The following is an 18,047-nucleotide window of genomic DNA, read 5'->3' on the forward strand; positions in this document are numbered from 1 at the left end:
CCCATCGCTAGCAGCCAGTCTTTTCAGCTTGGCGTCCGGAAGTGGCGCGGTCCCTTAACGAGTTCAGGGACCCACCAGGTGGCAAGTGGAGGAGGGGGATACAGTTCTGCAGGCTTCTAGAACGAACTCCCTGCTGGAAAGCTCCTGGTACCCACATGCTGCTCTGTTGGGACACATGGGAGCTCCTGAGACGTCGGGTCGTCCTGCTTGCTGTTGTTTGATCTGACCTCTGGGCTATTTGTTGGTCCTTTAGACGACCTTCTTTCCTTCAATTCTTCAGTTGCTAAAACTAAAAGGAGGAGTCTCCCCCCCCCCCCCATTTTCTTTAAAGCTACTTATGCCACCTGTTAGGCGCCTTGTGAGAGCACTTAAGTGGGCGTGTTCCATAAACTTCCAGGTGCACAATTAAAAGTTGTCTGTTTTCTCCTACCGCCTCCTATTTGATTGGCACCATTTTATTAAAACGAGATTTTCCCTCTTCCGGTTTTAAGAGTAAAACTGGAATGGGCCACAGAGGGTGTCTGGGATCACTGCTATCGAGGTAGGTTAGTAGTAGGATGATGCTGATGTTTCTGTGGTTGTGTTGGAACTTCAGTATTTTTCATAAAAGAATTGTTGAATCCAGGGGATTCCGAAACTAAATATGGCCTCAGTGCCATGCCCAACATTGTAATAATAATCGTACAGAGTTGTGCTAGTTAGAAAGAATTTTCCCCTACGTTATCATTCACTGTTTGCTGGACCTCATTTAATCATTAAGACAGCCCTAAAATAGGTATTATGACATCTTCCATTGTTACAATTGAGGAAACTGAGGAATTGAATCATAATGTAGTAACTGAGCCAGACCCGCTTTTGTCTTTGTCTTTTGATTTTAACCTCATATGTTTCCTCATGTACACAGATGCCTATGAATTAGGGAGGCATCCTTCCATTCAGGAAAAGCACTGGCTTTTTCAACGGTAATCCTAGTGACTAGCTAATTCGTCCTGTGACTTTGCAAGAATAATTTAGAAATACTCAGAGTAAGGGAGTGAAAAATTGTGCTAAGAAGTACTTTCAAAAAAGTACTTCAGAGAGTACTTAGAAACTGCATAGTTTTTACACTCCGAAGTTACGATTCTCTACATGGGTGGGGGACACACTAGGAAAATAATTTAAAGAAAATTTGATGTGGATAGAGGAATAGGAAAAAAACAACAACAATGTCTGTGTTGCCTTTTCTTAACAAATTCTTACCTCTGTCTTTCCTTCCGGACTCTCAAACACTCCTTTCCTCATGCTGTAAGGATTTTGTCAGGAAATCCATACACAGATTGTAAGGCAATTGTCGCTATACTGTGAATGTTATTATTTAGAGTTTTATATAGTAAAAACTGTGAATCCGTATTGAAATTGTCATAGACGTCAGTAATGGGGGAAATAGAACGTGGTCTAAAAAGTAGACTTTATTCCCTGAGGAAACTTTTCTCTATTTGAAAGATAATTTATAAATTACTTAAGATGAGAAAATAAATTATAATGATTTATCTCCACTTTCATAAAAACACTTGTACTCTATTTAAGTGGAGATCTTGAGAAAAGGTAGCTAAAACAGGGTTTTGAAAGGTAGCAAATTAAGTTGGGGGCAATTATACTTTTCACGTGGGTACTTCGGCACATATGTTTTGCATTAATTGCTGCAATAAATTCTGTTAACCTGGCAAAGAGCAAAAACAGCATATTGATGATATCAGTCTTCCAAATCAGAAAGCTGCTTTTAGTATCTTGCTTTCTTCACCGTAGTGTACCAAATAAATAAATACATAATTCTAATGTGTCACCCTTTATGTTTTCAGTGAATGTTTCAACCATTCAAGCTATTGGCACATTTTGCCATAAGCAAAAGTGAGGGCTTAGCAGCAAACTTTTTTTGTCTTTCTTTTGGAGAATTAGAGTCCACAGCTACTTGCCCTGTTTTTAAATCATTTTATTTATATTTGAGTTCTGGAACTCTCATTCAAGAAAATGTAAACTTGACTTTATAGTCCCCAAACTGAGTTGCCTCTTATTTTAATTACAGGACAGGGTCTCAAAGGTGTAGGAGCAAAGGGTTAAGCCTGAGTTAATGTCATTGCTGATTAATCAGTATCAAAATGGTTTCACCTTGAATTTCTTTTTTTTTTTTTAATGTTTATTTATTTATTTTGAGAGAGTGAGAGAGATCACGCGCACGAGTTGGGGAGGGGCAGAGTGAGAAAGAGAGAGAGAGAATCCCAAGCAGGCTCTGCACAGGCAATGCAGAGTGGGATGCAGGGCTGGAACCCGTGAACTGGGAGGTCATGACCAGAGCTGAAGTCAGACGCTTAACTTACTGAGCCACCCAAATACCCCTCATCTTGAATTTTCTATATGTTCATTAAGGTGAGGTTAATTTATCTTCTTTGAAATAATAGTTAAAGAAAGATAAATGAATAAATTCTATAGGTCCAGTAAAAGTAATACCTGCCCTTCATCCCCACCCCCTCCTTCCTTTGACAAAAATATAAAGCTTTAAAATTAGCTTTTTGCAGTGATAAAGTTGGTTGGTTTCCCATCAGTATGAAATTTAGACATTCTCTACCTTAGGGTGACGAAGGGCAACAGAAAACAGCTCGTTAGTACTTAACATATATTTATTTCCTGATTTTCAAATCTAATTTAGCAATTAATACAAATCTATAGGTTTTAGAAAGACACATTTATTTATTGCATGTAATGGTAATCTTCACAGTAAGGAGAAGTTAGACTGGGAAGCCACTTTGCAACACTATGTGTGTGCCTGTCTGTCACCAATAGTATAATCCCTATGCAAAACAGAACTATCCCCACACTTTGGGCAAAATTTTATGAGTGAATATATGCCTTTTAGATTCAAGATGATATAAAATTCTGTTTCTCTGAATTACAAATTGGTGATGAGGAAAAATAAAAACAATCATGTCTAAGTTATTTATCACTATCTAACAGTGTAAATTTTCCCCAGCTGGACCCCCTAATCTACCTGTAATATTCAAAAATGGCATAAAACTAGAGCTATGTCCAAATTGTGATTTTTTTCCCTTTCATATGCCAAAGCTGTTTATGGTTGGTTTTTCATTTTAACTGAATGTCAAGAACTGGCATAATCACAGAAATTATAAATAAAATTAAATTGGCTTGTTATTCTTTTATTAGTTATATGAACTCCATCAAATAAAGCTATTCCCAAATATTGAAACTGTTGTTACAGAAGCAGAATAGAAGGGAATAGTATTTTTCTTTTGGTTTACTTTTACTGTCTGGGTTACCATACATAAGTTAAGACTTGTGTACATTAGATAACTCAAAAAAGCTAAACTCTGATTTTATCACGGTGTTCTTGACATTTCTGATCTGAATTTATTTTTATAATTTTTTTTACATTTATTTATTTTTGAGAGACAGAGTGAGACAGTGCATGAGTTGGGGAGGGGCAGAAAGAGGAGACACAGAATCTGAAGCAGGCTCCAGGCTCTGAGCAAGCTGTCAGCACAGAGCCTGATGTGGGGCTCGAACCCACGAACTGTGAGGTCATGACCTGAGCTGAAGTGGGACACTCAACCGACTGAGCCACCCATGCGCCCAAACTCAAATCTAATTTTAAAGCCATAAATGTAAAAACCATTAAAATGAATCAAGAAAAATGTTAAGAAAAAAGAAATAACTCATGTTCTATATTATAATTTGTTGTTTGTATTTATTTATTTACAAAACAGTTCACTCCTGAATATTAGTTTCTTACTGGATTTTGGGAAAGAAGGTCATAGGGAAGGTATATTTTCTCCCCTTGAAGATAACTAAGGTGGGGCAGATGACCACAGAATAAATACTCATATAAAAATTGTGTGTTTTGGGTACCTGGGTGGCTCAGTTGGTTGAGCGTCCGACTTCGGCTCAGGTCATGATCTCGCGGTCTGTGAGTTTGAGCCTCGCGTTAGGCTCTGGGCTGACAGCGCAGAGCCTGGAGCCTGCTTCAGATTCTGCGTCTCCCTCTCTCTCTCCCCCTCCCCCACTCATGCTCTCTCTCTCTCTCTCTCTCTCTCTCTCTCTCTCTCTCTCTCTCAAAAATAAATAAACACAAAAAAATTTAAAAAATTTTGTGTTTTAACATGGATATAAAAATAACAAAAAAAAAATGCAATATGAATCTTCAGAGGAGGGTGCAGTTAGCTTCCCAGAAAAGAGCACCTGGGATATAGAGGAGATTTTTTTTTTAATATAAAAGTTAATAGTAAGTTGAAAACAAGGAGGAGGAGGATAAATGATTTTTCTCATATCATGTGGTAGCATGATTATAATCCCAATTTTTTACTGCTTATATCTAGAATACGTTAAAAATAATTTGCCTAAGTGTATATAAAAGTAAAAACCACTTTTGAAAGTACTGAACATTCAGAAATAGCTGTTCTTAGTAAGCATGCATCTGAGCTCAGTGTAAATTCTGTATGACTACGTGCATACTCCTGTGTGTGAGTATATGGAAACAAACATGATTGCATATCAAAAGGAACCATTCCAAAATAGAAGCTTTTTATACTATTCATATTGACCACACTACCAAGAAAAGTCACATTGAGGATTTTCTGAATTCTTCCTTCTTTTGCAGTGATACTTTAAAAGTTTTCTGTCGCCAGCACTAATACTTTGATTTTTTCCTTTGATGCCATGCTTCTTATATAGAAAGTTTTGAATTAAACTGATAAGCCTGTGACTCCTCATTGGACCCTCTGTGGGCCTTTATAAAGACCCATATTTATATGGTGAAGAGTTTGTTTATATGTGCACGTGTCTCTTTATCCATAGACATCAGTCATGATGTATTACATGAAGTCCAGATGTGGTTGTCCTCTAGAATACGATGAAGCCAAAGCTATATCCTGATTCTCCTTTTCCAGAAATTCAAACCAATTTATTCCACAACGGATTTCTTTTGAAATGAAAAAAAAGAAAATGTTTTGTGGCATAAAGATGTCCAGAGAATGTTTTTAAATTGAAATTAAATTTCACTGCACTTTTTGTTCTCTATGCTAAAATTTTTTTTTTAATTTTTTTTTCAACGTTTATTTATTTTTGGGACAGAGAGAGACAGAGCATGAACGGGGGAGGGGCAGAGAGAGAGGGAGACACAGAATCGGAAACAGGCTCCAGGCTCTGAGCCATCAGCCCAGAGCCCGACGCGGGGCTCGAACTCACTGACTGCGCGATCGTGACCTGGTGAAGTCGGACGCTTAACTGACTGTGCCACCCAGGCGCCCCTCTATGCTAAAATTTTGAATCCTTCTGTCTAAGGATTCTAGGAATACTTTATTTCTAAAATAAATGCTGTAGTGGGGCGCCTGGGTGGCTCAGTAGGTTAAGCATCCGACTCTTGATTTTGGCTCAGGTCATGATCTCATGGTCGTGAGATTAAGCCGCCTGTCGGGCTCCGTTCTGGGCATGGAACGTGCTTGGGATTCTCTCTTTCCCTCACCCTCTGCTCCTCCCTCACTTGCAATCTCTCTGTGTCTTTCTGTCTCTCAAAAAAAAAATTAATTAAAAAAATAAAAATGAAAGAAATGCTGTAGTGAAATTGTGATATAGGCAAATGTGCTTATTCTCTTTCATTTTCATTGCCATCAGTCAAATGCTAACTGAACAGAGAGCTTTCCTTTAGTAGTTGAAGGTGCTGATAATCAAGATTTTATGACAAAATAAAAAATGTATTTCAAGGCATCCTCAGTTGATGGTGTGAAGGCAAAATGTATATGCTAAAGTTTGAGCACCTATTTGCCTTAGTGATTATTTTTATAATATTATAATTGCATACTATATTTTCATTTTTCACTTTTTAATCTGTCAGAAAAAGTCTTTCTGAATTAGAAATCAACAAGTTCTGCTATTTCCAGAATATTTTAAAAAAGCAAAATATGTTGAAAAAAATACAGTGTTAATGTAATCATTAATGTTCTACTTACAGTAACTTCTACATTTTGGGAAACACATTTTCCTTGTCTAAGTGATTCATAATATTAGTTGACAATGCACAGAAACAAATGAGATCTGCTATTCAAGGCACTGTTATTAAATCTGAGGTAGTTAATTCACTAAAACTTCACTGAGTAGAACATCACCACTCATTTATATGGAAGGATTATTTTGTTTTAAGAATACATTCCCTCGTGCGGCGCCTGGGTGGCTCAGTTGGGTTGGGTGTCCAACTTAGCTCAGGTCATGATCTCACAGCTTTATGGTTTGTGGGTTTTCATCCCGTGTGGGGCTCTATGCTAACAGTGTGGAGCCTACTTGGGATTCTCCCTCCCTCTCTCTCTATCCCTTCCCCACTGGTGCATGCTCTCTGTCTCTCTCAAAATAGATAAATAAACTTAAAAAAAAAAAAGATTACATTCCTTCATGATAGTTTGATAGCTGTTTCCTTCATGATAGTATGACATTAGAGTGGCCTTCATACTTCTCAGATTAAGAAGGAAAAAAAAAAAGGAAAGTTTTAACACACTAGAAAAAGCACAGCGTTTCCAATTACTGAAGTGTCCAGGTTTCAAGCAGAATTTTGGTCTATGTTTCTGTTAGTTCCTTGAACAGCTCTAGTCATTAAAACACAGACACCTTACTGGAAGCCTGTGTGTTTGGAATCCAAGGAGGTCTCCCTGCCCCTGGCAAAGATTGAGATTAGGCAGCTCATTACAGTTTCTTGTATAATTAGGACCTGTATAGAAGTAAATTCAAGATTATTGCTCAGGAGGAAAAGCTAATAAGAAAGAGTAAGTTGATAGTACACCACCGTGTCCAGAAATCTGCTTATATCACATAAATAAGCCATTAAAATACCATGTGACAAAAGAGATTTTTTTTCACAGAACTGCTCGCACAACAATTTTTTGTTTAATTTTTACATAATGATTTTAGCTGGTAACTTGATGGAGAAATGATCATAAATGAGTATTTCTGTGACACAAGATGCCTGTTAAACTTAACAGAATTTACAGGAAGATTTATCTGCACATAATAAATTATAGGTGACTTTATTTGTAATCTAAAAAAACTTACAATTTTTAGTCAATGAAATACAGTAGTAACTCGATCTATTGCAACTGTTTTCATTATATTTAGGTAGGAATAAATATAAACAGGAAGCCTGTGGGAGCTCATAAGAGTATATAATCACAGTAGATAAAGTCAGTGTTGAAATACAGAAGTACATTAATCCAACTTTGACTTCTCTAAATTTCTTCTCAATGGCATATCCTGGTATGTCCAATAAAATGAAAAGCTGAGGTTTGGTGAGCTTCTGTGAGAACATACATCTTGGTTTCTTCACTCCATGTTATGGTTGACCAGAGTCCTACAGCCGAGATTTACAACACCCAGAATAAAATTTATCACTTTCTCTATCATCTTCTTCTCTTTGTGAACATTTAGGTGCAACCTGTAAGCAGATTAAAGGACCCCTCTGCTATCTGTAAACTAGAGCAAAGCTACCCCTTCTATCCTAACAGAAAGTGATGACAATGATAAGTAGTGCACAAGAAATGTGGCTGGGGACGATGAAAGTGATGGTGTGAACAGAAAAGGAAATGCCATTTTTCTTCAGTAAATGCAAGACATAATCAAGAGATGGGTTTGTTTTCTGTTGTAGTGGTTTTATAGTTATTTGCAAATGTCTTTAAAGGCACTTTAACTGAAGGTTTTAGAAGAAAACATGTTTATTATTGTCAGAGTCTGAAATTCTTTAGCCATTAAAGTCCTCTGCTCCCTCAGAAATAATTATTTGATAGTTTTTATAGCTCAATATTTTCATAAAATGCAACTAACATTTCATAAAATGCAAATGGCATTACTACAAAGCATAGTGATGTGTTATTAGATAATTGAAAACGTCTTCCACTTCAGTAAGAAATTGTCATTTAATTTTAAATATTATTTTAGCACTGTCTACATATTTGCAGCACTTAAACAATCTACAAGATGTGAATGTTTAATTCTCAGTCTTTCCAAGCGGACACATAGGCACATGAATCAGAACTTTGAAATGCCCTTGAAAAAAGTCTTCTTTAACGATTCTCTAAGAGTGAAAACTCCAGAAATTTATACCTAAAAAAATTAATCCGTCCTAACAAGTAATATTTACTAAAAATACTTATTTCAGTAATTGAGTCCTTGAAATCATCTTACCGAATTATTATTAAGAAGGGAAGGAGGAATAAGTTCCTGGTACAGAAGATTCTTTATAACGTTGTTAATTCAAATGAAAAAGGAGCGAACATTTGGTTGTCTCTCTGTTATGATGAAGGATAGGAAAGGGAGAGAGAACAAGACTCCTGTGCATCTTAAATCTACAGTCCAGCTGAGTGGGAAAAGTGACAGTAAAGATCAGTGGCAGGAATGACAGCAAGGGTTCCTCCTTGATAGAAGTAGTGACACCAATTTGAGCCAACTTTCTCTATTCTTATGTTGTTCTTATTCCTGTACTCCATTCCACCCTTTGTAATTCCCATCAGAGACCATGCTTCCTTTTTTGTTCAGCAAATCTCAATTTAGTGTCCACCCGAAAGCCAACTCAATGAGTTTGAGCAAGGACTCCCTTATGGTTTTCATGAATGGAAACCCGTTCACATTTAAAATAAGATTTACAATAAAATATTGTCTGATTAAGAGCAAGAATAGAGTAAAGCATGTGAAGGAAACCCAGAACCATATCCATCCAGACTTTGGTCAGTTATTTCCAAATACAGTTTTTCCAAAAAGCACCGATTTATATCTCAGCTCAGAGTCAGAACATTTAAAAATGTGTCCAGTTCAAATCGCTTTAATTTAAGAAATATGTCCATATACCATATGGACCTTTGCATAGAAAATATTCTGAAATTAATGAAATGACGTGTTTCCTGTTACCAAACAAAAATATTTGGTGACCGTACCATTTAGAATATAAAAACTGGTAAGGAACAGTTTATATCTTTGAAAAATAATGTGGCACGAGGCAGTTATTAAAGAATTAAGCCACTTCCCCATCTGAGTTTAAGAATAACTTCCTAACTTTTTTTTGTTGTTGTTAAAATTCATAATTATGGACTCAGGGTTTTTTCAACAGTTGAAATAAACCTTCCATGTTGCAAATCATCATCAAAACTCAAAAGACTAGGATATAATCGTACATCACAATTTTCTCTGCTTCTTCCATGTGCTCTGACATTTGTATAGTGGCACCACCTGAAAGGCTATGATCAAATCTACTTTTATTTTAGGAGAGAAAAACATTAGTAATGGAAGTTCTTGCCCGATTCAGTGTCAGGTTCAATATACTATATTGCAATGTTGGATTTAGTCAATGGATCGAGAGAAATCACTCACAACACGTTGACTTTCAAATTCCATTAACTTTCTCTTTTTCTTATTTCAATTATGCGGCACTGAGATTGCTGCACAACAGATCACAGGAGACTTGAGCTTATATCCTGGGAAGTCCCAGTTTAGCAATTATTCACTTTAGAGTGACTGTATTCTTAGATTCTGCTTTTCTGATTTGGCTATAAACAAAAGACACCATATAAACTCAAAAATAAATGCTTTTAAAAAGTGTTTTGAGGTCACTATTCTTTTCTATTAGGTTATATATCCATGATTGGTTATAAATACAATTCAGAAGCCAAAATGGTATGGTTGTTAGTTAAGGTATTAATTTTACACGAACATTGAATCTGTACAGCACGTTATAATCTCATGGTGATTTTAAATACATTTGTATTATTTGATCATCACAGAAACATTGTGAGATAACCAGGGCAGATGTAATTATGTTTGATAGACAACAGAATCAGAATCATGAGTAATGATGCTATTGTGTTTTCCTCATTCATGCTAAATGGAGTGCACTAAAAATTCCATTTCTGGGTAAATGCAACAAATTTAATTAATCCATTACACTTATTTTAATCAGCAATGTGATCCAATTCTCTTTGGTTTTGCTATTCTCTTTTGAGTAGACACCAAATGCTGATGTGACTGGTCCAGCCCTTCTTCCCTCATTATCATCAGAGAAAACTTAAGGGTATTTAGTTCTTTAGTTAACAGCCTACATTCCAATGAGTATTTTACTAAATGGAGACAACAATCATATTTTCTTTGCCTCAAACAGTTCTTCCCTCTGGTTACTAATATTGAAATTAAGTCAGCCATTTATCTTAACATATTGAGTGACACATATTCATCAGTTAGTACATATTCAATTATTACACACACACACAAATACATTGAACCATTTAAACCCCTCAAGGCATTGCAAATATGATCTAATGATTTATGAATGCTGGTATTGTAAACTCTATGCAAATCATATGTAAAACTCAGAGAAATGAACTGATGTCTGATAGAGCTGTCCAACTAGACTTTGTGAGTAGAACATATCTTTATCAGAATCAACGTTGGTAAAATACTTTAATCTGAAGGTGAAAATGTATTCTTATATTTTCAAACATTTTCTAACATTGATTAATCTGAAATATTGCGTATAACACTGATTAATCAGTAAAGCATTTTTAAAAATCATTTTTGACAGATAATTTCAGTATAATTAAGCATACTGTTCATTTCCAAACTGATATCCTGGGAAATAATACCATTATGGAAATTGCACTATGTAATCCATGCAGCAACTGTCTTCTCTTATCTAAATATAATTACTTCTCATTGGGATTAATTTATTGAGAGAAAAAATCTTTAAGGATTTCTAGTGTAATTAAGTTTATGCGTTTTTCTTGCACTTGCGCAAAACTTAGAGATTCTAACTTTGAGAATTTTATGTCTTCTAACTTAATAATCAGGACGATTTTTTAATGCTCATCTAGATAACCAAATATCCTCCTTTAAAAAAGCAGGGCTTGAAAATTCAGAATTATAATATCTGTCAAATATATTATTTCTTTAACATTTTATAAGATTAAATGTTTCCTATCTGGGGTGATTAAATGGTAGTATTTTTTGTGTATAAGGAAATACTTTATTGACAACACGTGGACCTGTCGTGCAGTGCCATGTACTACTGTCGTGTTTTGATTCATGTATATATGGAACCTAAAAATGATTTCTGATTGTATTTAGTGATTCAATGGCTCTAATAATACATGGCTATTTTGTGTAAATTTCCTCGACATCTTCCCTTAGTCACTTGTGGGATTGCTTTCTGATTTAGAAGAAGGATGAGGTGAAAGCATTAGTTTCCATTGTTTAATAGATCAACAAAGTGAGCCTTTCGTTATTAATTAGACTTGAAGTATCTTTTTATATTTTAATTTCTAGTCCATTACAAATTAATGCCCTCTGTGTTAGAAAGAAAAGATTTGCCTTTCTTTTAATAATATATTCAAAATGCAACCGCATTAATGTTATTATTAATCTTATTATTCATCAGACTTTTTAATAACTAGTGCAAAGTTCTGAATAAAATCATTAAAGCCTTTGGGTAACAGTACTTTGTCTAAATAACAATAGCTTATTCCAGGCAGTGTTATAAAACATAGTATTGTTTTGGCTTCTCCTGAAATTATTAGTTAAGCATTTTGTTTGTTACACAGAGGTAGACAATTTGTATGGTATTAGAAAATACACATGATAGAATCTTCTGCTTCATATTGGACAGAGGCAATATAAAGATGTCGTATCAGACACAAACTGATATTGATTCATCATGGGAGCATATTTAAGAAATTTGTTCATAGTGAAATCATATGTAAATTTGTCAAAATTAATGGTCTTTGAAGTTATTTTGATACCATGTTAGCATTAATGTTCCTGCTTTGCATTTTTGCTATTTCTTCTTTAAACCTGTAATTATTTTGTCAAAAATTATCAATATTTTGAACATTGATCTACCTTTATAAACAAGACAGTTAAAAAAAGCCAGAGAAATCGGATTCCTTGGCTTTCCCTATGATTGTTTTTATTTTGCCATTTTCTTCTTTTTCTCTCATATTCCTATAACAGAAAGAAAGAGTCATGTGTTTTGAACATGTTAATATTGTTATATCAATAACAACAGACAACTTTAACTTGACAGAGGCAAATAGAAATAACTTATTTCTCTTAACTATATTTGTATATTTGTGTTTTTTGTGTTTTTTTAGTCAATCTACTGGATTCAAAAACAATTCAAGGGGAGCTGGGCTGGATCTCTTATCCATCACATGGGGTGAGTTTGGTAAACTATTGAAAGGGAATATCATTCTGTGCATTGTCTCTTAAAGAATAGAAGGAATTATTGGTACGTTCTCTGAAAGGAACTCCTGTACTTCTGGTGACAAGTTAATTTTATCAGTAGATTCAATACATGGACTAAGACAGCCTGATATTTGTGTACAATGGAACTACTGAAAATTTTGAAGTTTTATTTGTTTCTTCTGAATTTACCAATTGCTTGATGGTGCTAATTAAGCCTTCTAATTATGACTGGCATTATGTAGAAGATCTAAAGGTGATCATCTAAAATTTTTTTGTGTGATGTGATCAGAATAGGTGAATTGAGAAGACATTTCAAATTTCAAGTAATGTATAAAGCGTGTATTTGGAGAACTGCAGAGGTGTAGCCTTAAAAGCCACCTTGGTGACTGTTCCAAGGAGGATATGTTTGTCAACTATATGAACCTTTGATTTGTCTGTTTATTTGTCCTTATTTCTTAATTTCTTCACATTGCCTTAATGCCTTTGCTTAAAATGTCTGCATCATGTTTGCATCAGCTTAAGACTGGGGAATTTTATTTAGAAAAAAAATTTGGCTACTTTTAAATTTTAAACTCTTCACATACCTTTAGTATTTTGCCAGTGAGACAAAGATCGTTCAAGTGTACGGTATGTTTGTGACCCAAATGTTTCTGATAAGACTTTGTGTGAGAATACTGCTTTTCTTTTCTTCTTTTCTTTTCTTTTCTTTTCTTTTCTTTTCTTTTCTTTTCTTTTCTTTTCTTTCTTTTTGTTTTTCAGAAAAAAAGATTACACACATTTAGAAAATTCTTGTTCTTAGAAAATTGTGTAATAAGTACCTAAATATGCCTTGTTTCCAAGTATAGACTGTGGAAAATGCAAAATGCTATTTTGAAATATTTGTGAGAGGAACAAATTTGTGTATTTCTTCTCCTACTCTCATCCTCTTTTCAAAGAGATTATAATTACTTCCACTTTGTATCGGTATTCAGTCTTTAGATTTTTGTGCCTAAACATACTGATTTTTACGGTACTACCAGCTTCTTCTTCACCAGCGGATGTTTTACATCAGGGATACTTCATCTATCTGTCATCTTTGAATCTGCTTCTCTTCCTGGTGCACCTTGACATTGACACAATGCCAAAACCTATCACATAATCAGGACTTGGTTAGTTGCTTTGGAGGGGAGAGTATGAAGTAAGCCAGGATTTGGTTTTCCCATAGGTGTAAACGGAATCAAATGATTAGGATAAAAGAACATCCTGGGTAGTTCTGAACAGTGAATCAAAATTCTGGATTGAGCTGGAAAACTCATTTAAAATTAATCATCCTAAAATCAAGCCTAATTTTAATTCTGATTTTATAAATTTGACTTTTTCATTACTTCATCAGAGCATCTACCACAAAAACATGCTACCCAAGGATATACGAAAAGCAAAACCCACAGTGACATTTTACTAATAGCTACTTATATATGCTTTAAAAAAGTCAATAAGAAATTAACTCATATTTCAAAGCAACAATCTCATGTTTTCCTTTAAAGAAGGTATAAAGAAAACATATTTCTATATATTAAGAATTTAGGGAGAATACTGTATAAATGAATTCATTTTACCTTGTGAATCTTACAGATTTTGCGATGAAACAAAATTGGCACTTCTACTTCCAGAGATATGTTGGGGGTGGGGAGGAATGTTCTAGAACTCTACTACATAAGGTGTGGGACATGCACCACCCAGCAATATCAATCCCCCAGAGATTCTTAGATATGCAGACCCTCAGGTCCTGCTCCAGACTTTCTGAATCAGAGTCTGCATCTTAATGTGGTCCCCAGGTAGTTGTTGAGCACAATAAATTTAAGAAGTACTACTTGGGGGGCGCTTGGTTGGTTCAGTCGGTTAAGTGACTGAGTCTTGATTTTGGCTCAGGTCATGATCTCATGGTTTTTTAAGGTTAAATAAACTTAAAAAAAAAGAAGAAAGAAAAAAGGAAACGAAAAGAAAAGTGAAAAGAAAAGAAAGAGAAGAGAAAAAAAAAGAAAAGAAAAGAAAAGAAAAGAAAAGAAAAGAAAAGAAAAGAAAAGAAAAAGGAAAATAAACCACTACTTAGGATAACAGACCTCTTGGCCTTTCCCTTTCCCATGTCTTGCCCAATTTCCTACCTCATTTTTGTCTACAAACATTTATGGTTTTATCAGTTTCTCCTTTGGCTTACAATTGCCTCCGAGAGCCATTCTCAGGAGGTGGGCCTTTCTCCTCTTTGTTTTCCTGGTGCATCTTCTTACAGCCTTGCCTTCCCTTTTCTGATGCACTGACTAGCCTAAAACAGCTGGCCAAGCTTTCCACATTTATCATTAAAACTTGCAGGGAGGGGAAAAAAATATCTCTGCAACAGGTCATGGTATTTATAATACCCCAAGACCCCAAAGCAAAAAAATAAAAAGAGGGAGAGATATGACGTGGTGCTGTGTAGTGTGTTTTTCCTTTAAACTGTATCCCTGTATTATGTTAACCATAATGTCCATGAGAAAAGAAGTAGCACTAATTTGGAAAATGTTAGATTGATATTCATTTCTTTCTGGGAAACTGATGAATTTCTTGAGTAAAAGTGCTGCATAGTAAATTAAGGTTTGGGAGTTAACATCCTTGCTTTTACAATTGTTTGTGCTTTTAGACTAAATTAATTATTTTTATTGCCTAATCATTGCCATTATCAATATGACAAAAATATATTGATTCTGTATTTGTTTTTAAAGGAAAGTAGATAGTTAAAAGTATTGTGATATCTTTGCTCCAGATTTTCCATATAAAGTGACATGTAATAACTGGAAAAAAATTGAACTTGTTATTGTTTTGATTGATTAACCCTAATAAAAGCAGTACATCTGTTTTTAGGTTAGCTAAAATATGAATGTAAACTTCAGAGAAAAAATTTGTAACGTCATAACATGTTGAATCACTGAAAATCCTGCTTTGTGTGTGTGTAAGAGAGAGAGAGAACACTTAAATTCTACTCTCTTAGTATATTTCAATTATTCAATAAGTGTTCTCAACTATTTTCATCATGTTTTACATGAGATCCCCAGAACTTATCTTACAGTGAAAGTTTGTACTCTTTTACCTGCTTCTCCCTATATCTCCTACCTCCAGCCCCTGGCACCCACTTTTCTTCTGTTTCTATGTGTATTTTTTTTAATTCCACAAAATAGTGATATCATGCAATATTTGTCTTTCTCTGTCTGGCTTATTTCACTTAGCATAATGCTCTCAAGGTCCATCCATGGTTTTGGAAATACCCGAGAAAATCCTACTCTTTTGATTTAGGGCAATGGTTTTCAGTGTGATGGGGGAGGTGGTTTGGAAAGGAGGCAGTGTTTATTTTGCCCCATGGAGATATTTGGAAATATCTGGAGATGTTGTTGTCACAACTGGGAAGGCAGGACACTGCTGGCATCTAGTGTGGAAGGTCAAGGGTGCTTTCTAAACTAAAATGAGCAGGGAGGTCTCTCACAGCAAAGAATGATCTGGTGTTCCCTTGTTGAGAAACCCTTTCTTAAGGGATGAATAATGGTGCTCCATCAGGAGCTGTGGTCACCAAAAAGATGCTAGGACACTGCTGGCAACTTCTCTAAATCTCAGCCCTGTTCTCACCTAAATTCAAAATCTTTTGAAGTACAAATTTAAAAAAATGATTATGTTACCAGAGCTATATAAAATTAATATATTTGAGGGAAAGGCCCAAGGTGGCTCATTCATTGATGTATCTTCTTTCCTATTTCTGTTCTCCCTTTTCCCCAGAGATATATTCATGCATAAAAACTTACAATTAACCTATATAATTTTCTTGGGAGGAGTATTTCTATCTATTTTTAAATGGTGCTTCAAATCTTAGAGGTAAGAAAGTATGGTACTATACCATTAGGCCTAGAAAAAATTCTCTAAATGAGTGTCTGGGAGAAAATTTAATGAGACTTTGGTTTTCTCTATATTAAATTCTTGAAAATAATACTTAAAATTTGTAAACTGAAATTATCAGGGTGTTATTAACATATTTTTTTTAAATTTTTCAAAATATAATTTATTGTCAAATTGGCTAACATACAGTGTGTATAGTGTGCTCTTGGTTTTGGGGGTAGATTCCCATGATTCATCGCTTACATACAACACTCATTGCTCAAAATTTATTTTTTAATAAGAGTTTTATTTTTGGCACTAAGTTTGTTCACCTTAGTAAAGCAGATATAACAATTACCTTCTCTTCCTTATAAACTGTGAGTTATAATATATGAATCTTGGGTATAATTATATTCAGAAATTTTATAAAATAATCAGTAGTTTAAATATTCTTTGATTTAGAGGGGTGCCTGGGTGGCTCAGTTGATTAAGCCTTTGACTCTTATATCAGCCCAGGTCATGATCTTGTGGTTCCTGAGATCAATCTCCACATCAGGCTCTGTGCTGGGCTTGGAGTCTGCTTGGGATTCTCTTCCTCTCTCTCTGCCCCTCCCCTGCTCTCTCTCTCTCTCTCTCTCTCTCTCTCTCTCTCTCTCTGTCTCTCAAAAATAAACTTAAAAAAATATTCTTTGATTAGAGGACAATCAACACATGTAAAACCCATGTATATTTTTAGATTACAACTTTGCAAAAGTATTTTGCTTAAATATGACCGTTATTTAAATTGTTTGATTGATTGATAATGCCAATCTATCATATAAGCTTTCCTTAGTATATATATCATTATAGAAGAGGGATCAGAGGGAGTTAAAGCTGTATAATTTTCAGTTACAATTATGATGGTATTGATGTGCTTACTAAGTAGTACAAAGGAATTTAGAGCCTCAATTCACTTAATTACAGACTCAAATAAGGGGAAGTGTAGAAAAAGCAGAGTCTGAAATGAGTGATCCATGTATATTTGTCGATGATAGAAAGAAGTCTCAAAATTAGCAAATGTGAATTTTTATTTTCTACCTTCCCCCTTTTCTCAACTTCTTTAGATTTTTTTTTTCCTTAAAGATTTCCTTAGCCATTTATTGGTGCCTTACCTATGGTAATGGACATAAATTAAACAACAACAACAAAGCAAAAACAAAATGCTCTTTTGGCAAAGAAACCCTGTTGGTTGCCCACCCGCCATCTGTTTCCCAGCTTTTTCTTGAGAATGGAACACCCATATTGTTTAGGTTTTCACCTTCTGATGTGTTCTTGGAAAATGGCCTCTCTGCCACTTTGTGGAGAGAACATCTGAGAGCTAATCATGATAATTACAGTAATTTTGTCAGTGATTGGTTTAGGCAAGAGTAAGTAAAGCCAATGAGGCTGGAGCAGAATTCTACTGACTTCTGGGGAAGTTTTCCTCCTGATAAAAAGAAATGAGGAGAGGCTAAGTACTTTGTGCCCCTGGGCTTGCCCTGTGAAGGCCCAGTGTCCCTGTGTAGAGCAGTTGTGCTTTCCTTATGACCAGAAAAGTGGAACCCAGTGAACCCTAGAGAAATTGGCCAGGAGCCCTGACACAACCCTGATTTGTATAAAAGAATTTTCCTTGTTTAAGTCACTTTTGTTAGTACTTCTCATACTTTCAAAGTAAAGACATTCTGATAGAATACAATGTTTAATTTCCCGATTAAATATCTTAATATCTAGGGGCACCTGGTGGCTCAGTTGTATGAGCATCTAACTCTTGATTTTGGCTCAGGTCATGATCCCAGGGTCCTAGGATTGAGCTCCACATTGGGCTCTGTGCCGAGTGTGGAGCCTGCTTGAGATTCTTTCTCTCCCTCCCTTTGTCCCTCTCCCCTGCTTGCATGCCTGCGCTCTCT

The 18,047-nt window shown here is 35.2% G+C and overlaps 1 protein-coding gene across 2 annotated transcripts in view; it reads left to right on the forward strand.

The window, feature by feature from the left end:
• The window catches only part of EPHA3 (EPH receptor A3), a 360,676-nt gene that overhangs the window by 7,426 nt on the left and 335,203 nt on the right, over positions 1-18,047 (forward strand). For both annotated transcript variants that reach the window (XM_040484241.1, XM_040484240.1), the window contains exon 2: positions 12,156-12,220. In XM_040484241.1, the coding sequence (XP_040340175.1) occupies positions 12,156-12,220 (65 nt within the window). The remainder of the gene's footprint in view (positions 1-12,155; positions 12,221-18,047) is intronic.

Source organism: Herpailurus yagouaroundi, unplaced genomic scaffold, assembly GCF_014898765.1.
Source record: "Herpailurus yagouaroundi ecotype Mexico unplaced genomic scaffold, PumYag 162, whole genome shotgun sequence".
Classification (NCBI taxonomy): domain Eukaryota; kingdom Metazoa; phylum Chordata; class Mammalia; order Carnivora; family Felidae; genus Herpailurus; species Herpailurus yagouaroundi.